This window comes from Glycine soja, chromosome 15, assembly GCF_004193775.1.
Source record: "Glycine soja cultivar W05 chromosome 15, ASM419377v2, whole genome shotgun sequence".
Lineage (NCBI taxonomy): Eukaryota > Viridiplantae > Streptophyta > Magnoliopsida > Fabales > Fabaceae > Glycine > Glycine soja.
The window spans coordinates 21,546,586-21,562,804 of record NC_041016.1 but is presented as its reverse complement, the minus strand read 5'-3'; the positions used below and the strand labels follow the sequence as shown (position 1 = coordinate 21,562,804).

The 16,219-nt window shown below is 33.3% G+C and overlaps 1 protein-coding gene across 1 annotated transcript; it reads left to right on the top strand.

Moving 5' to 3' along the window:
* The first annotated feature begins 5,293 nt into the window (after window positions 1-5,293).
* On the top strand, window positions 5,294-6,833 carry LOC114387482 (CASP-like protein 1B1). The gene is made up of 3 exons (XM_028347673.1): window positions 5,294-5,596; window positions 5,734-5,857; window positions 6,403-6,833. The coding sequence occupies exons 1-3, from the start codon at window positions 5,355-5,357 to the stop codon at window positions 6,640-6,642; spliced, it is 606 nt and encodes a 201-aa protein (XP_028203474.1). The 5' UTR covers window positions 5,294-5,354; the 3' UTR covers window positions 6,643-6,833.
* Window positions 6,834-16,219: the final 9,386 nt, after the last annotated feature.

Below are 16,219 nucleotides of genomic sequence, written 5' to 3'. Positions count from 1 at the left end.
TCTCAGCTAATGATCACTTTCTTGGTCTTTAAGTTGTAAAGTCTATAGCCCTTTGACACGGAGCTATAGCCAATAAAGATGCATCTTTCACCTGCTTCTTCAAGTTTTGTCCTCTTTTCTTTGGGAACTTGAGCATAGCAAACACCTCCAAAAAAATTTAGGTGGTTCAATGAAGGCTTTCTTCCACTCCATGCTTTAAATGGCGTCATATTCCATACCGCTTTTGTTGGGAATCCATTCAGTAGGTACACAACTATATTAACAGCCTCATGCCAAAATTCTTTTGGTATTCCTTTCTCAAACAACATGGACTTAGCCATTTTCGTCACAGTTTGATTCTTCCTTTCGGATACACCATTTTCTTGAGGTGTATAACCAATAGTCAACTGCCTCTTGATACCTCTTCTTCACAAAATTTATCTAATTCATTGGAGGTGTATTCCCTTCCTCTATCACTTCTCAAGACTTTTATAGGCCTGCCACTTTCTTTCTCAACAAAAGCTTTAAATTTTTTAAATATAACAAATACTTCAGATTTTTGTCTCATGAAATAGACCCATATCATGCTAGTCAAGTCATCAATGAATAAAATAAAAGTACTTGTTTTAAGCATGGGACAAGGTACTCATGGGACCATATATGTCTGTGTGCACCAATTTTAGTACTTCTTTGGCTCTCCTTGCTCCTTCCTTTGGAAATGGTTGGCAGTGGTGTTTTCCAAGCATACATCCTTCATAAACTCCATTTTTCTTCTCAATTGTTGGCAACCCGTACACCATATTTTTTTGAGAAAGCAACGTGAGATTGTTGCAGTTTAAGTGTCCAAGTCTCTTGTGCCAAAGACAAGAGTCACCTTCTTCTTTAGCCATCAAACTAAGATTTTTTGTCATAATTAAGAGAAAGTGGAAAACTTCTATTTTTTGTCATTTTTACAACAACAACAACTTTTCCTTTTAAATAAAAAATTTTGCACTCCCAATTTTCAAATTGAAGAGAATAACCATGCTCTAAAAGTTGTCCAATGCTTAACAAATTTTCATCTAATTTAGGTACATAAAGAGTATTACAAATAACTTTACCTCCTTGCTTCGTTGCAACTCCAATGCTGCCTTTGCCTTCAACTTCAACTTATTCTCCATTGCCTAATTTGACCTTTGAGCCAAATGAAGATTCCATGTCAATGAAAGCATCTTTATCTCCCATCATATGGTTGTTGCAATTGTTGTCCAGATACCACACATTTTTATATTCTTTAGTTGCTTTTTGACAAGCAAAGAATAGGCCACCTTCACTATTTTGTGCTTTTGCAAATGAAATGTGCCGCTGGTTGCCAAAACGACAATCTTTTTGCATGTGCCCAAACTTTTTGCAATTGTGACATTGTGGCTTGTCTTTGTTCCAACAATCTTTCTCTTCATGAGAGCTCCTTATGTATATTTCAAACCATTTATTTGATCCTCCATCACTTCCTCGTCCTCTATAGGTGCCTCTTCCTCTTGCACAAGAGTTTCTACTTCTTCCTCAGCCTCCACCACTTTTATTTATGGTTGAATAGTGAGTTTGGATTGAAACGCACTTTCAATTGACTTTTTAATGCGTCGTAACAACCTTTGCTCATAGGATCTAAGTGACCCCATCAACCCTTGAACAAACATAGTTGATAAGTCTTTGGTTTCTTCTATAACAACCATCATTGGATCAAATTTTTTAGTGAAGCTAATTAGAATTTTATAAATAATTTTGCGATCATCTATTGTATCTTTATGAGACTTCATTTGATTCACCAATTCAGAGAGTCTATTAAAATACTCATTCAAACTTTCATTTTCTTTCACTTTTTTTCTTCTCAAAATCTCTCTTTAAAGATTGGAGTTTAACCGTTCTCACCTTTGAATTTGCTTCGAACTCTTGCTGCAAAGTTTCCCATGCTTGCTTTGTTGTTTTTACTCTCATAATTCTTGGAAATGTGGCTGTTGAGACTCCTCTTTGAATCATGCCTAGAACTCCAGCATTTGTGATTTTTTTTTTCTTCAATTCTTCACATTGTGTGGTTGTAGCTTTTGTTGTGGCTGCTAGTTCTTCATACCCTTCTTTGACAATCTTCAAGACATCCAGAGAAGTGAACAAAGTCTTCATTTTTACTGCCCAGAAATCATAATTTTCTCCCTCAAATAAAGGAACTTGGACATTGTCGTAGATTGAACTGATGCTTGTACAAACATTTCTTGAGGAAGCCATGGCTCTTCACTTTCAATCTCCTCCTTCTCATCTATTCTCTTTTATTATTTTATTTTATTTTTTCACTGCAAGGATCTGCAACTTTGATATCACTCTGTTGGTGGTATTCTAGAGGTGAAAACTCAAAGAAAATAGAATGAGAGGAAGATTATTTGGGGCTGAATAATTCTCTGATTTTATTTCAACTTTGGCTTAACTTGAGTTGATGATGCAACTAGTGAGTTCACATATTTATAGTGAGCAATGGAACATTAGAACATTAATTCACTAGTTCATGAATTCTCATTACCTAGGTACATATTTTCTAGATACATGTAATTCTCTAAGTACATGAACATAATTTCAAAGACTAACATTAATACTACTGCACATTATTCAACACCAATGATCCTCTCCATAAGCATACTTGGCTCTCACAACTCTTACCCACATATGACTAGGTTTCATACACAATTCCCAAGCCACCTTCATCATAAAGGAATCATTAACATGCCTCGCCAAACGCAGTCCAATACTCCCCCTTCTCTTTGGGCTTACATAGGTCCTTTCGTGCCACCCAATGCACCTTCTTCGTGGATTCAGTATCCCCCAATATGAAATTCCAACAAGTTTGGTCCAACTTGTCACAAACTGCCCTAGGCATGGATTTTGACTGCATGGTGTACATAAGCAAGGCACTAAGAATAGATTTAGTAAGAGTTACTTTACCCACAAATGATAGTGTTCTAGCTTTCCAAGCACTCAACCATTGTTGTGCTTTTTCAAAACCGATGTTAACAATAATACATTCAACATCGGTTTTAAAACCGATGTAGAATGCCGTAAATAATCGATGTTGAAACTGTATTTTCTAATAGTGACTCTCTTATGATGCAACTTAATTCCTAAATACTTCCCTAGATCATCTGTACATTGGAATCCTATAGCCTGACTAATATACTATTTCACCCCCCAACTGACATTATGTTACAAAAAAAAACTTTGGTCTTCTCACTACTCACCTTTTCTCCAGAGCTATCACTAAAGATGTCAAGGCAAGCTGATATATTCTCCACTTGGTCCAAGGATGTTTCTGCAAAAAGGACAAGGTCATCTGCAAAAGTTAAATGGGACAAGGTCATATGTAAAAGTCAAACGGGATAGTTAGAATACACTAATTTGGCTTCTTATTATTTCTAAGGTTTACAATACATTGCAATTAATTGTAACCGTCTGTCGCCAATTATATACGAGATATGTTTATTAAATAATTTTATATTTTTTTATTCATAGGAATTGAAGACCGTGTTAGGAAATTTATAATAACTCACACACTCTGCTCAACCAACTAAGTTAGACTCCCTTGACTAAATAATTTTATATGAATTTTCTAATTTATGTTTAATTATATTAGTTTGAAAACAAGTTACATAATTTTTTAAAAATAATATAATTGGCATTGTAATATAAAATGTAAGGAGTGCATTTAATTTTCATGGGCCAATATTTTTTTTCCGCTGGAGATAAAATTGGGATTTTATAATGATTTATTTTTAGTTTTTTTCTTTTATTATTCATCTAATCACTTTAATTCAAATCTTTCACATCTCTTTCATTCATACCAAACAACTCCACTTTGATCTCTATTTCATCTTTTTTTTTTATTTCTTTTAATTCCTCACACTTTTATCCCTTTTTATTGACCTCTTCCAAACACTACCTAAGTGTCTTGGCTGGATGAAAGAGATCTATGTGTAGAAGTTCTAAAGATCTTGTAAATAATACTTTCTACGGTCTAAAATATAAGAAAAAAATATCATTTTCTTGGTCTTAAATATAAGAAAATTTTAAATAACTTAACTTATTAAATGTTATTATTTTTAAAATATCATTCATTTAAATGAGGTGTTATATAGTTTCAATAATATAATGACTTTTTTTTTTATTTTTGATACCAAGTTCTAATAAAAGATAAATTTAAAAAATATTTTTAATTGAAATTGGTGTAATTAAATATGATACATTAATTATCATAAATCAATTTTTTTTCCGTATATTTGAGACCGAACGGAATATGCTTTTAAGAGAGAAAACTAGATTTGATTTGCTTTTCATTTCCCTTTCCCTTGATACATGTCTCACATATTTATTTTTCTCATAACTTATTATTTTTTTCTCACAACTTATTTTGATTAGTCCTCTTTCTAGTTATAATTTTGCCAGTGTAGATAAAGTATAATGCACAATAAAATAAAATGGGATGATGAAATATTAATGTATTTTTAACTAAAAGAAAATTTGTAGATTTAATATACTTTATAAGAATTTTAAATTCAAATGTTGAATTAATAAAATTTGATAAGAGTTGACAAATTTAATAAAACTTTCTGCTCACATTAGCTGCGACTTGGATTAATTTGATTCTCAAATTTCTCTTGTTAATAGGCAATATGTAAATTATACTGTGACTCTCACCGAGGTTGATGGTCCATTAATTCTTATGTAAAGTAGAAGAGGATCATGGAAAGTTTAAGAGAATGAGATAATGATCCATTAATTAATTCTTATGTTTTGGTGATTAGGAAGTTTAGGAAGGTAAAATCTCTTTATTTAAAATTCACTAATCCTGGAATAAAAAAGAACAAAATAATGAAAATATGACCTTTTAAATCCTAGTAATTAATTATGCCAACCATCATTACACCTACGAGTTGGATTTCTTAAACAATATTTAAATTTAAACTTCCTTCATATTTTTGAACGTGTACACTGTGCAGTATTTTTTAAAAACACTTATTTTTATTTTTAAAAATAATATATTAGATTTTATTAAATTAAGCTAAGTCCCCAAAAACTAAAAGGTGAAAGTTAAATGGACTATTTTGGCGCAATTAATCTCTCGTATTTCTTCACCAACCAACAACCACCTGAAGTTTTCTGTTGGTTATACCACCCAAAGAAATTCTGAGAAAGAACCCTCACTTGGCTTCTTAGACTTACCAAATGATATGGTTGACCAATTTCACTATCCCTATCTATATATAATAACCCATTACTCCCCCTAATAATCTGCACATCACCACCGCCAATCATTTTCTCACGTTGGCAATTAATTAGTGCTTATTATTAATTGCACAATGGCCTCAGAAAATGGAGAGAAAGTGGAGATAGGTTTGAATGCAGTTCCTCAAGAGACACATAAGCCAAAGAAGGATTGGGTTCTTTTGTCCCTCAGAATGGTTGCATTTTTTGCCACTGCTTCTGCCACACTTGTGATGACTTTTAACAAACAAACCAAAAGCTTCGTAGTTGCCACCGTCGGTAGCACTCCAATAACAGCCACTCTTGCTGCAAAGTTTAACCAAACTCCAGCTTTTGTGTATGTTTTCAATTATTATATACATATGTATGATTGTATTTTAATTTCCTTTTGTTTTTACCTGAAATTTAATTAGCTTTAACTGAAATGTTACGCATATCCTGACATGCATATATACTTGGTGGGATGATATGTAGGTTCTTTGTGATAGCCAATGGAAATGCCAGTCTGCATAACTTGGTGATGATAGTAATGGAAGTATTAGGACCCCGATATGATTACAAAGGACTCCGGCTTGCACTAATTGCAATATTAGATATGGTACTGAATGATATTATTATTATTGATGAAAATAATCTACTTATTTTAATACTAATTTTTATCTAATTTATTACTTTATTTAATAACTTTTTATATACACATTTTTCATCATGAGTTCTGTTAAGTAAATCAGGGCTATAAAATTTGATATAATTTTAAATTACTTGGTATAGACAACTGTTATACTTAATAAACTTTTTTTTTTCTTTGGTAAAGAAAATATTAAATATTAAATATTATATGATATCATCTTTACCATTATGCATACATCTTATATTTAAGATAAATTGAATATTTATAAATATTATTATGAAAAAAAATTAAGGTTATATACATAAAGAGTAAAATATTTTGCATTGGTTCACTTTAAAAGTCATAGATTTATAATTGAACAACATGTAAACATGTTTTATACTGTATACATGACCATTAAATTCTATTATTACTATTATTATTATTTATCGTCAAATGTTTTTAATTTAAATTTAAATTACTAGCTAGCTACTGTATGAAAACTGCTTGCTTATAATTAATTTTGGATGAAGATGACTATGGCTCTGGCTTCAGCTGGGGATGGTGCAGCAACATTCATGTCTGAATTGGGAAAGAATGGTAATTCACACGCAAGGTGGGATAAGATCTGTGACAAGTTTGAAACCTATTGCAACCGAGGTGGTGCTGCCCTTATTGTCTCTTTCGTTGGCTTCATTCTCCTCCTCATTATTTCAGTGATGTCGGTTATCAAGCTGCTCAAGTCAAATCGCATTAACCACGCTTCTCCATAATAACACATATTTGGTCATACTATTTTATGTGTTGGTCGCATAGAAATTAACATAAATAATGATTTCGGTCGTATACAACTTTTTCTTTTGTATCCTATGTATCTGTTGGAGACCCTGTTTTAAAACTTTTGAAAAGCACTAGCTAGAAATTTTCTATATATACAATGGGTGCAATGTTGAAATTACTCTTCCCCTCGGTTGCTACAATTGATTTTCTACACAAAAGTGTTGCTATAGAGTTAGGGCAAGTTAATAGTAGTATCTTTTTCACAATTTAAATGAAGATATATAATAAATCGGCAGGCTCGGCCCCACAAAAACCTAAGTAGAATACACTCAAAGAGAGTGTGTTAGAAAAAGTCTCAAGTGGTTAACTAACATGTCCTTGCTACAAGTAAACTCAATTTTCTTAAGTAAGATATTGAGGTGTTCAAACCTTGTGAATAAAAAAACATAATTGAGAGTACATTTAGACCAACTAAAGGTAGTAATTAGTCAAATTTTCTAACAAAAGTTAGTTATTAATGCAACTGATGAATACTCTGCATCAATGTTATGATCAATGACGGATTTATGTGAAGGGAGAATTTATTTTTATCTATGTGTAATAAATTTTATTTTTGCTCCTATAGAAAACTAGGTATTGCTCCCACAAGATATTTTTTAGAAATGAATAAAAAATATAATATAAAATAAAATAAATCAGTACTAATTTTACTACTTTATCCTTTTAATATTTTTTAGCACTAACATAGAAAAAATATAGAACATTTTCAAAGTATGAAAATGCACGTAAATGACAACGGTAACTTGTAAAAACTTAAGTATTTTGGATTCTTTTATATTTAGTTTTTTATTTAATGTTTTGGAATATTTAGTTTTATATCATGACATTATGTATTTTATAAAATTTTGTAATATTTTTGCGTGAAAATATTGGATAAATAACCATTTTGGTTCCCGTATGTGTAAACTAGTGACAATCACTACTACAGAAGACGCATTCTACATCGGTTAATTGAGGCATACTGCGCCGATTAATAATCGTCATCGTCAAAAGTTGTAACGTTATCAACGACGGTTGCATAGGACCGTCTTATAATGCATTGAATTCTAAGACGGTCACGTGGACAAGACCGTCATAATCTGTGTTGCATTCTAAGACGGGTCTGTCCACGTGACCATCTTAGAATTAAATGCATTCTAAGACGGTCACGTGGCTAAGACCGTTGTAGAATGCAACGCAGTCTACGACGGTCCTGATCACGTGATTGTCTTAGAATACATTGAATTCTAAGACGGTTGTGAACAGAATCGTCGAAGAAATGTTTTTTTATTGGAGCTTTTATTTTCTTTGACATATTACAGTAATTCAGAGCGCACGTGCGTGTTTTTAATGCTGATCAAAACTTGTTATTGATATAAGATTTATCAAACAAAATTTTACTAGTGTGCTCGGACAAAGAAGGAGGACATATCATTTAATGAAAATGAAAAGAATAAATTTAGAGACTTTCAAAAGAAGAAAAAAATCTCAGCTTTCAAGAAAGGGGTACCAGATATATACACTTTGGATGCAGCTCAATTCCAACTAAGTAATAACCCTCAAGATAAAAACAAGGAATAGCAGAGTCACAATGATATTAATCTTGTCTTTGGCAGAAAACAAGGCTTGTGAAAATCCACGTTCCTCCCCTTGCACTGCCATCTCAATCAACATGTATAGGTTCCCAATAGCCATCTGAAAATGACAAAGAAAGAAAGCATGTTGCGGAGTAAATTTGGCCTCTTCCAATGTTGACAAAGCATGAAGCTAAACTAAAAAACTTGTCAAGTAAAAAATGCCAAATATATAGCTTCACTCAAAGTTGCCTACTAGCAACATACAAAAGATGTGCACCATTGCTGAACTTAAATTGCATGCAACACACTTTAAGATCTGAACTTAAATTGCATGCAAGACATTTACTGCTACCAAAATATTCAGTAGCAGGAAAAATACCAAAAAGACTAATCATCCAAAATATCTAGCATGTATTGTGAAAAAAAATAGAAATCACTTGCAAAAGCAGATACACATTTACTGCTACCAAAATATTCAGTAGCAGGCAAAATAGCACACTCAAATATAGTTTGAATAAATTAGTCAATAGTGCAACTAAAATAATTCATGAGTTTGACATGTTCTATTATACAAATTATCTCATCTAACTCCTCCAAAAGTTAAGATGCTTAAGTTAAATTTTAACTTATGGAAAAAGCTTGATTCATTTTCCTTTTTATTTTCTTCTTCTATAAGTGCTTATAGAGAAGTTTATCTTAATAGGGTTAGGGTCGCAATAGTATTGTAAGGAAATGAGCAATCAAACTCTTCCCAGATATACCACAGTGCAAGTGGATAGATTCATGATTTAGGTTAAAGTAAATAATGCCCATCACCCAAACGACAAGATTTTCAGGAAGTAAAATGCTATTCAGATATGAAGTATAATTTAAGTTGTAGCACCTGCCATAAGAATTCATGTTATGGTGGCAATTAGTTTGTAACCAAGAACCCACCAAATGCTATAGATCATAGTCATTGTTAAAGAGTCAAAATAGTGACCAGTCTTTAACCATCAAATTATCAGGGATATACTGACCTCTTTAGCTCCAGGTATTTCAATAATAGAGCATGGGCTGTCACTAGAAATATACATTGCATAAGTTGAACCATTGTCCTTAGCAAACTGAACGAGTTGGGTGAGTTGTTCTCAAGTTGCCGCAACACCAGTAGGATTGTTTGGAGAACAGAAAAAAATTATGTCTGGTCGAGAAATTGAACATAAATTAGGGAAGAAACCATTTTCTAGATTACACCTCATGTATTCAATGTATGCAAAGTTGGCAACATCCTTCTGGTAGAGGCCAGTCTGGCCCATAATTTCAATTGAATCTACATATGCATGCAAATATAACAGAGAACAACTACAAGAGATAAAGGGCTAGTAACTTGAACAGAATAATTTTATACCAAATTCATTATGAAAATAATTTTATATTATTTCAGTAGTTGTAAAAATGGAGTGACAATCAAATATTGATGAGAAAAAAAAAAGACAGCCAAAAGTTAGGTATGCAGTCACATAATGGTTATTCTCACTCTTCTAAAATGTGTGTGTATTGAAAGCCTGAGTCAAATGTTCTCATTCCAACACAACTATCAAATAACTAGCTATTAATTTGTTTGTTTATCAGATATGAAAAGGACAACAATGTCTAGTGTATTAAGATATAAAATAATACATGTTAATCATTTCAAAATGAAACAAATTATGAAGCATAAATAAGTGCTTAAGCAACTGATGATACAACATAAACCTACATATTTATCATTCTTTCAAGTCTTATCTTATATGAACAAAGAAACTTGGTGATTCTACTACTTCCTGTTGCATCATACAGCATAAACCAAATTGAATGGGCTAAAATCAGTCAGTATCTCACCTATTAAATGAATGACATTTAACAATAGGAACAAAACTAAATTCTCCATTTTTGGCATATTGAAGCATACATGAGTGCTTAAGCAACTGATGAGAAAATCATTTAAACAATGACAGAGCAAACAATTACCGGGTATGAAGGGTCTTGCACAACCATTTTTACATTTGACCCAAAGACAATCTGCCACAAAATGAACATAGAAGAATATTTAGTTCAATTCACAAAGTACTTATTGATTGTAGCAAATACCCAATTAACATGCCAACCCGCAGCCCTCATCCCCACAAAGGAGAATATTTAAAACTAAATCAGAAAAGTGGTCTAGCTAAAAGAGCATGATAGGCAGAAAAGGTGATTTAAGAAGGATATCAAATATTTAAATAATAAAAAAAAAGACATATGAACCTGGAGACGAGATATATCACACTTTGCTCCATCTGAGACAAATATATGATCCTGTTTTATGCCAAGATCACTATAAAATGTTGAAGCAAGTGCCCTTCTTAATGGATGCATATATTAGAGATGTCATTATCTAATCAAATTCCCCCAAACGGTAAACATCAACATCAATTGCAAGGATTAAACTTAGGCACTTGGCACCCCTCATTACAGAGACATTTTTTTTATATATGATTACAAACACAGAGCTTTCTTGTCATCTCAATTCTCAAAGCTTTCAAAGAAGGTATATAAATTAAAACGATGGATAAAAGCTACTTGGCATACAATACAAGGTTAACTACACACCCTGAAAACATGATCTAATGTGAAAAATTTTAAGACCCAATTTTGTTACAAGGCTCAAGCCATGACTTCATCTTCCAGTAAAACTTCTCGAAGTGCACAACAAACTTATGTTCACTCAACTAAAAGGGGAAAATATCAAAATTTCTTTCTGAAATATTTCAAGGATGAAGAAAAGAAAAGAAATTCAACAGTAATCAAACATCTCCTACCTCAACACAGAAATGGTAATTACTTTTAAAAAAAGAAAAAGAAAAAAGACCATATTAACTGCCCAATGTCCAAGCATTAAAGATATATCAGCTTTGTTGAGATCAAAGTTGTACCTTTGACATTGCATTAGTTATGACTACAGGAATAGGTTTATTTGTATCACCAATTCCAAGGCTTATTACTTTAGCATCAGGGTACTTCAGCAAGTGTGCAGACCTTCGTCTACCAATCTATTTTTTAAAAATAAAATTGCAAAAAGAAAAGGTCAGTCACATGAAAGGCAGGAAAGTAATTAGATGTCATATAAAGAATTAATCTCAAAGTTGGAGTGTGTGAAAGGGAGACAAAGATATACACATTCATTGATAATTACAATTGTATATAAATAAAACAGTAGAATGAATCAGTAAAATAGTACATATTTTTATAATTCTCCCTTATTTATCCTTTTTTGAGGTAGAAAAGAAAAGCAAATTTCAAGGGTAAAACAATGATACAACATCTCATTCCACAAAAATTAATCAGTTTTTACTTTTAAAAATCATATGATTAGTTGTTGACCAAAGGCATCTTTTGTTAAGGTTACATGTATGGCTCGAAAAGAACGTCAATTCTGATGAAGTAGAAATGAGTTGACTTACCTAGAGTAAACCTTAAAATAGGAGATCGATCACAAAAAATGCAGTGGTTAAGCACTTCAGAAGTTTTTCCTTATTTATTCAATAACTTTTTATTTCACTGGAAAAAGACATGGAATCCTTCATCTTGTATTATGAGGCACTTGCTTAATACAATTCCAACCTACTTGTACATATGAATGACTGGACCGGGACATGGAGAACTATTCTGAAAACTAAAAGCTTTTCCCAAAGTGGGATTAGACACGTATAGTAACACAAAATATTTATGACCAATACAAGAATATTTTCAAAACATTGCATCCCATTTGGAGGAAAAACATGTATGATGAATGAAAACAACACAAAGTAAAAACTGAACTGGCATGTCAAATGAACTATGCACTGACTGATAATGAAAGTTATAATATCAAACATTGGGATATCATACCATCAACAACTCTAATACTTTTATGAAAAATATTTTTTAAAAAATTGAGCACTGAGTTCAATTAACCAACCTCTGCAGCATCAGAAATGAATAGCAACACAACATCACTGCTTAAGATACTTTGACATATGTCAGCCAGAATTCCATTCTCCTCAGTAAAACCAGCTCCACGAGCCTCATTAAAGGAAGGAGAACCTTTCCTGAGCCCAATCTCCATTGCCAAAAATCCAGAAGGAGAGAGGGAAAATGACAAAAAAATTGCATGAGGATCACACCTAGTGGACTGCAAAAGTTGAATTAATTCCATCACCATTGATTAAGATTAGAGAAGCAACTACAATTGTGCTTGTATTACACAAACAAAAAGTTTGTTTTCTCCATTTGAGCAAAGTGTAGTATCTGTAAAAAGCACAACAAGACTAAAAGAAGAATTGTATTTCCATTGCTTAGTAGTTCCTATAGTCAATTCACTCGTGTTACACATTGGTCTAAGTCCAAAGCACCATAGTTATAGGCATTTAGTAGCTAATGCATAAATTTGGTTATAGAGACAACAAACCATGAAGTAATGTAATGTAATGTTGTTTGATTCCGGCAAGTGCACCGGATCGCGCAAGTAGTATAAAACGGTAAGAACCGAGTATCGAACTCTCGGGGAACTTGTGTTACTTGGCAAAGCTACTTCAGTGAATAGGTGTCTAGTATAAAAAGTGATGTGTTTACTATGAACAAGTATGTAAATTAACTATGAAAAAGGAAAATCACATGAGTAATGATTCGTAAAAACAAGTAGGTAACATGTTGGTCTTCCTAATAGGTGCCTGAAGTTAAAAGGATATTCTCTACTTAACAATGCTCATGTGTTCTATGGTGTCTCCTGAAATGCTAAGCCCCGATTCCTCATGATAGTCTAGCCTAATCCTGATCAGGCATCGTCCGTAGATTCCTCTTGTTGGACTAAACTCGACCAGAACCGCATTAAGACAAACATACAACAACTAGGTTACCGTACCCCGATCCCTCGTGATATAAACTAGCCCCGTCCTATCAAGTTCTAAGAATCATACCAGTTTCAACTGTTGAATGATCCTAAAGACACATGCATCTACGTGATTAAGGCAAAAGCATGGTAGAATGAAGTTTTGATAGCACAGTGAACACACAAAATATCATTAAATAGATATACATGTATTTACATCAAGTACCTACAAGGAAAAACCAATAGAGGATTTAGCTTTCCATAACTGGGAAGTTTCCTTTACACCAAAGAGAAGAGAAAGATGAAGTATTGAAGAAATACAAGTGGTGGGGATGTCTCCTCCACCTCTAGAACCTCACAATCACTCACAAATTCATCTCAAGTTCTCAGGACAACTTCCTCTTCAAGCTCAATTCTCTGCAGGTCTTCACACAGCAAAATCTCTCAAACTCTCTGGAACTTGGACCTTTCTCTCTCTAGAAAACCCTAGACATGCAAAAGATCCAAGAAAAGGCCCAAACTTCCATTTCAAAATCTGATTTCAGGCTTAAATAGGTGGTTTTGTTCGTGCTTGCACGCTTAGCGCAATTCTGAACCGCTTAGCGCTTATTAGTGGATTTCGGCTTAACGCGTGCTTTTCTCGCTCAGCAGATGGACTGAAGTGGTGCGCTTCGCTGGATGACCCTTCTCTTAGCGAAAATGCACAACTCATCCTTCTTCCAGATTCTTCCTCGCGCTCAGCTAAGGAGTGTTGCGCTCAGCGGATGGCTCGCTAAGCCAACATATTGGCTTAGCAAGAGGGTGAAAATCAGCACTTCACAAACTTGCTTAATTAACTTGAAATTGAGAGAAAATGATTATTAAACACATAAAATGGGGCATACTAAGTATTTATTGCCTATCTTTAACAAAAATTAATTACAATACTACAAAACAACCATAAATTGGAGGAGTTTTATACAATTTACACAGGTTTTATACACAAAAGTTAGTCGTATTCATCGACTAACAAATGTTCATATAACCAATCGGAAAAAAAAATACATGCAATGGAAAGATAAAAATTTCCCACCATCAAATGAAGTTTAATTATAAAATAAGTATGAATAACGCAAATGTAAATGATTGGAAAAATGTTTAGTACGAACGAAACATGTTCCTATGTTATCTAAATTCTTGTAACTTTCGAGTTCTTAATCTGGAGAAAATATCCCACCCATTTATGTCAGAGTGTTGTCATGGTCTCTTTGCTTAGCGGTGTTCCATCACAAAACCACTGCAACATTGTAAATATGAAATAGTTGCGTACATAAAAACATTGGAATTAGTGAGGTTTACTGACATTAACAAGTAAATCATTAATAACAAACATATGCTAATCCATTCATTCTTCAAACCACCATTGACTATGCACCAAATTCAGTGCATGACATAGTATCCACACTCGTAGCCTCTCGTTTGAACATGACTCTACATGCAAGATGTTGACTTAAGGTAGTTATTTCAAAGAAACACACATCAGTTATTGGAGATCGCTATATTAATTTAATATAATGACGTACCTTTGGTTCAATCCACCAAGGCACAGGTTGATCTGCCATTTCTTCTGCAGTTGTGCTTAATGTTTTCATTGCACTATTTTAAATTAAGAGTTAACGTATATAATCATTGTTTGTGTACTATACAATTGTAATACATCAATTGACTTATGATACTAAAACTAACCTGTTCATTGCAGTCTTGATGTTAACATCAGGCTTCTTACGCAAAGAACAAAACTAGACAACTATATTGTCCCATGGACACAGAACAACAAGTTGCCAATAGGCCCTTAAAACATAAAGGCATGTCATTGAGGGAACAATAATCCACATGATATCGACATTGAACAACATGAATTCAACTTACTGATTTAGGTAAGGTCCTATGTACACTTCTTTTTGTGATTCCTTTACCTATTTTTCAATGTAATGTTGACAATCTTCACATTTGTTCTTTGTATTGTGGAGACACTGAGGTTCAAGGAAACCATACAGTGATCCATAACCTATGCTTGTACTCCAATCACACATAAACCTATTTCAAACATTTGACATAAATATTGTTAATGGTATATTTTAACCAACTTACATCCTCAGTTAACAAATGGAAGACCTAATAAACCAAATTTACTTACATAAGCCACAACTGTATTATGGAGATGTTCAAACACTTGTAACCTAAAATTATCTCACTAACATCTACTTGTGTGATGAAAAATCCATCTTTGACATTATCGATCCCAAATTTTGCCCCATCCCATGACAACTCAATTGGCTTTTGGTAAATTTCGAACAAGTTCTTTACCAACTCTCCCAATGGATCAACTGGAGCCACTACCTTGTCCGTCTCAGCAGATTTAAGTGGTCTGGTGAGAGGGTTTTGTGAATCCTATAAGGTTAACAAAATAAAGAATTACGCTAACTAACAATTTAACAATGTCAATAAAATTACTATTCATCACAAAAGTAATTACCTCATCAGATATGGGTTTCACCAGATGTGTTGGCCATCCCACGAAAGTGCCAACATCTTCTCTCACAAACTTAATTTCTGATGTTGGGAAAGGGACATGAGCATTACCGTGGTAAACTTTCACAACACTCACCCGAACCACATCATCTGCGTAAGGCACATTGTGTATGGTGCTAGAAGTGTCATACAGTTTTCCTAATGCCACTAGTTGCATAGACTGCTCGACAAGTACATGCAGGCCCACGGTATCAGGATGCAGATTAGAAGTTTTTTTACCTATTGCATTTGTCTCAGGTGCTGCACAGCTCCCTTTCGTGCTTACCCTTGCAGCTAATACTTGTATATCCTGTGGCTGAAGTGGGGGTGAGTGTTGTGATGCAATTTAATTGTGTCCAAAGTGTGTTGCTTTTCCTGTTCTGCCATCCTCATCCATGCTTCTTCTCTGTTTTTTTTCTCTTGTTCTACTTCTTTCCTTCATTCTTCCTTTAAGTTACTGATGATTTTAGCCAACTATTGTGGCATGATCGATGCTAATGAAGTGGTAAAGGCACGTGAGGCCTAACCAAAGTA

Bases quoted from the DNA above. Each gene is read 5' to 3' on its own strand.
- LOC114387482 (XM_028347673.1), top strand. From the start codon at position 5,355: ATGGCCTCAGAAAATGGAGAGAAAGTGGAGATAGGTTTGAATGCAGTT. The intron at 5,597-5,733 runs GTATGTTTTCAA...GATGATATGTAG, and splicing joins AACCAAACTCCAGCTTTTGT to GTTCTTTGTGATAGCCAATG. The intron at 5,858-6,402 runs GTACTGAATGAT...TTTTGGATGAAG, and splicing joins TAATTGCAATATTAGATATG to ATGACTATGGCTCTGGCTTC.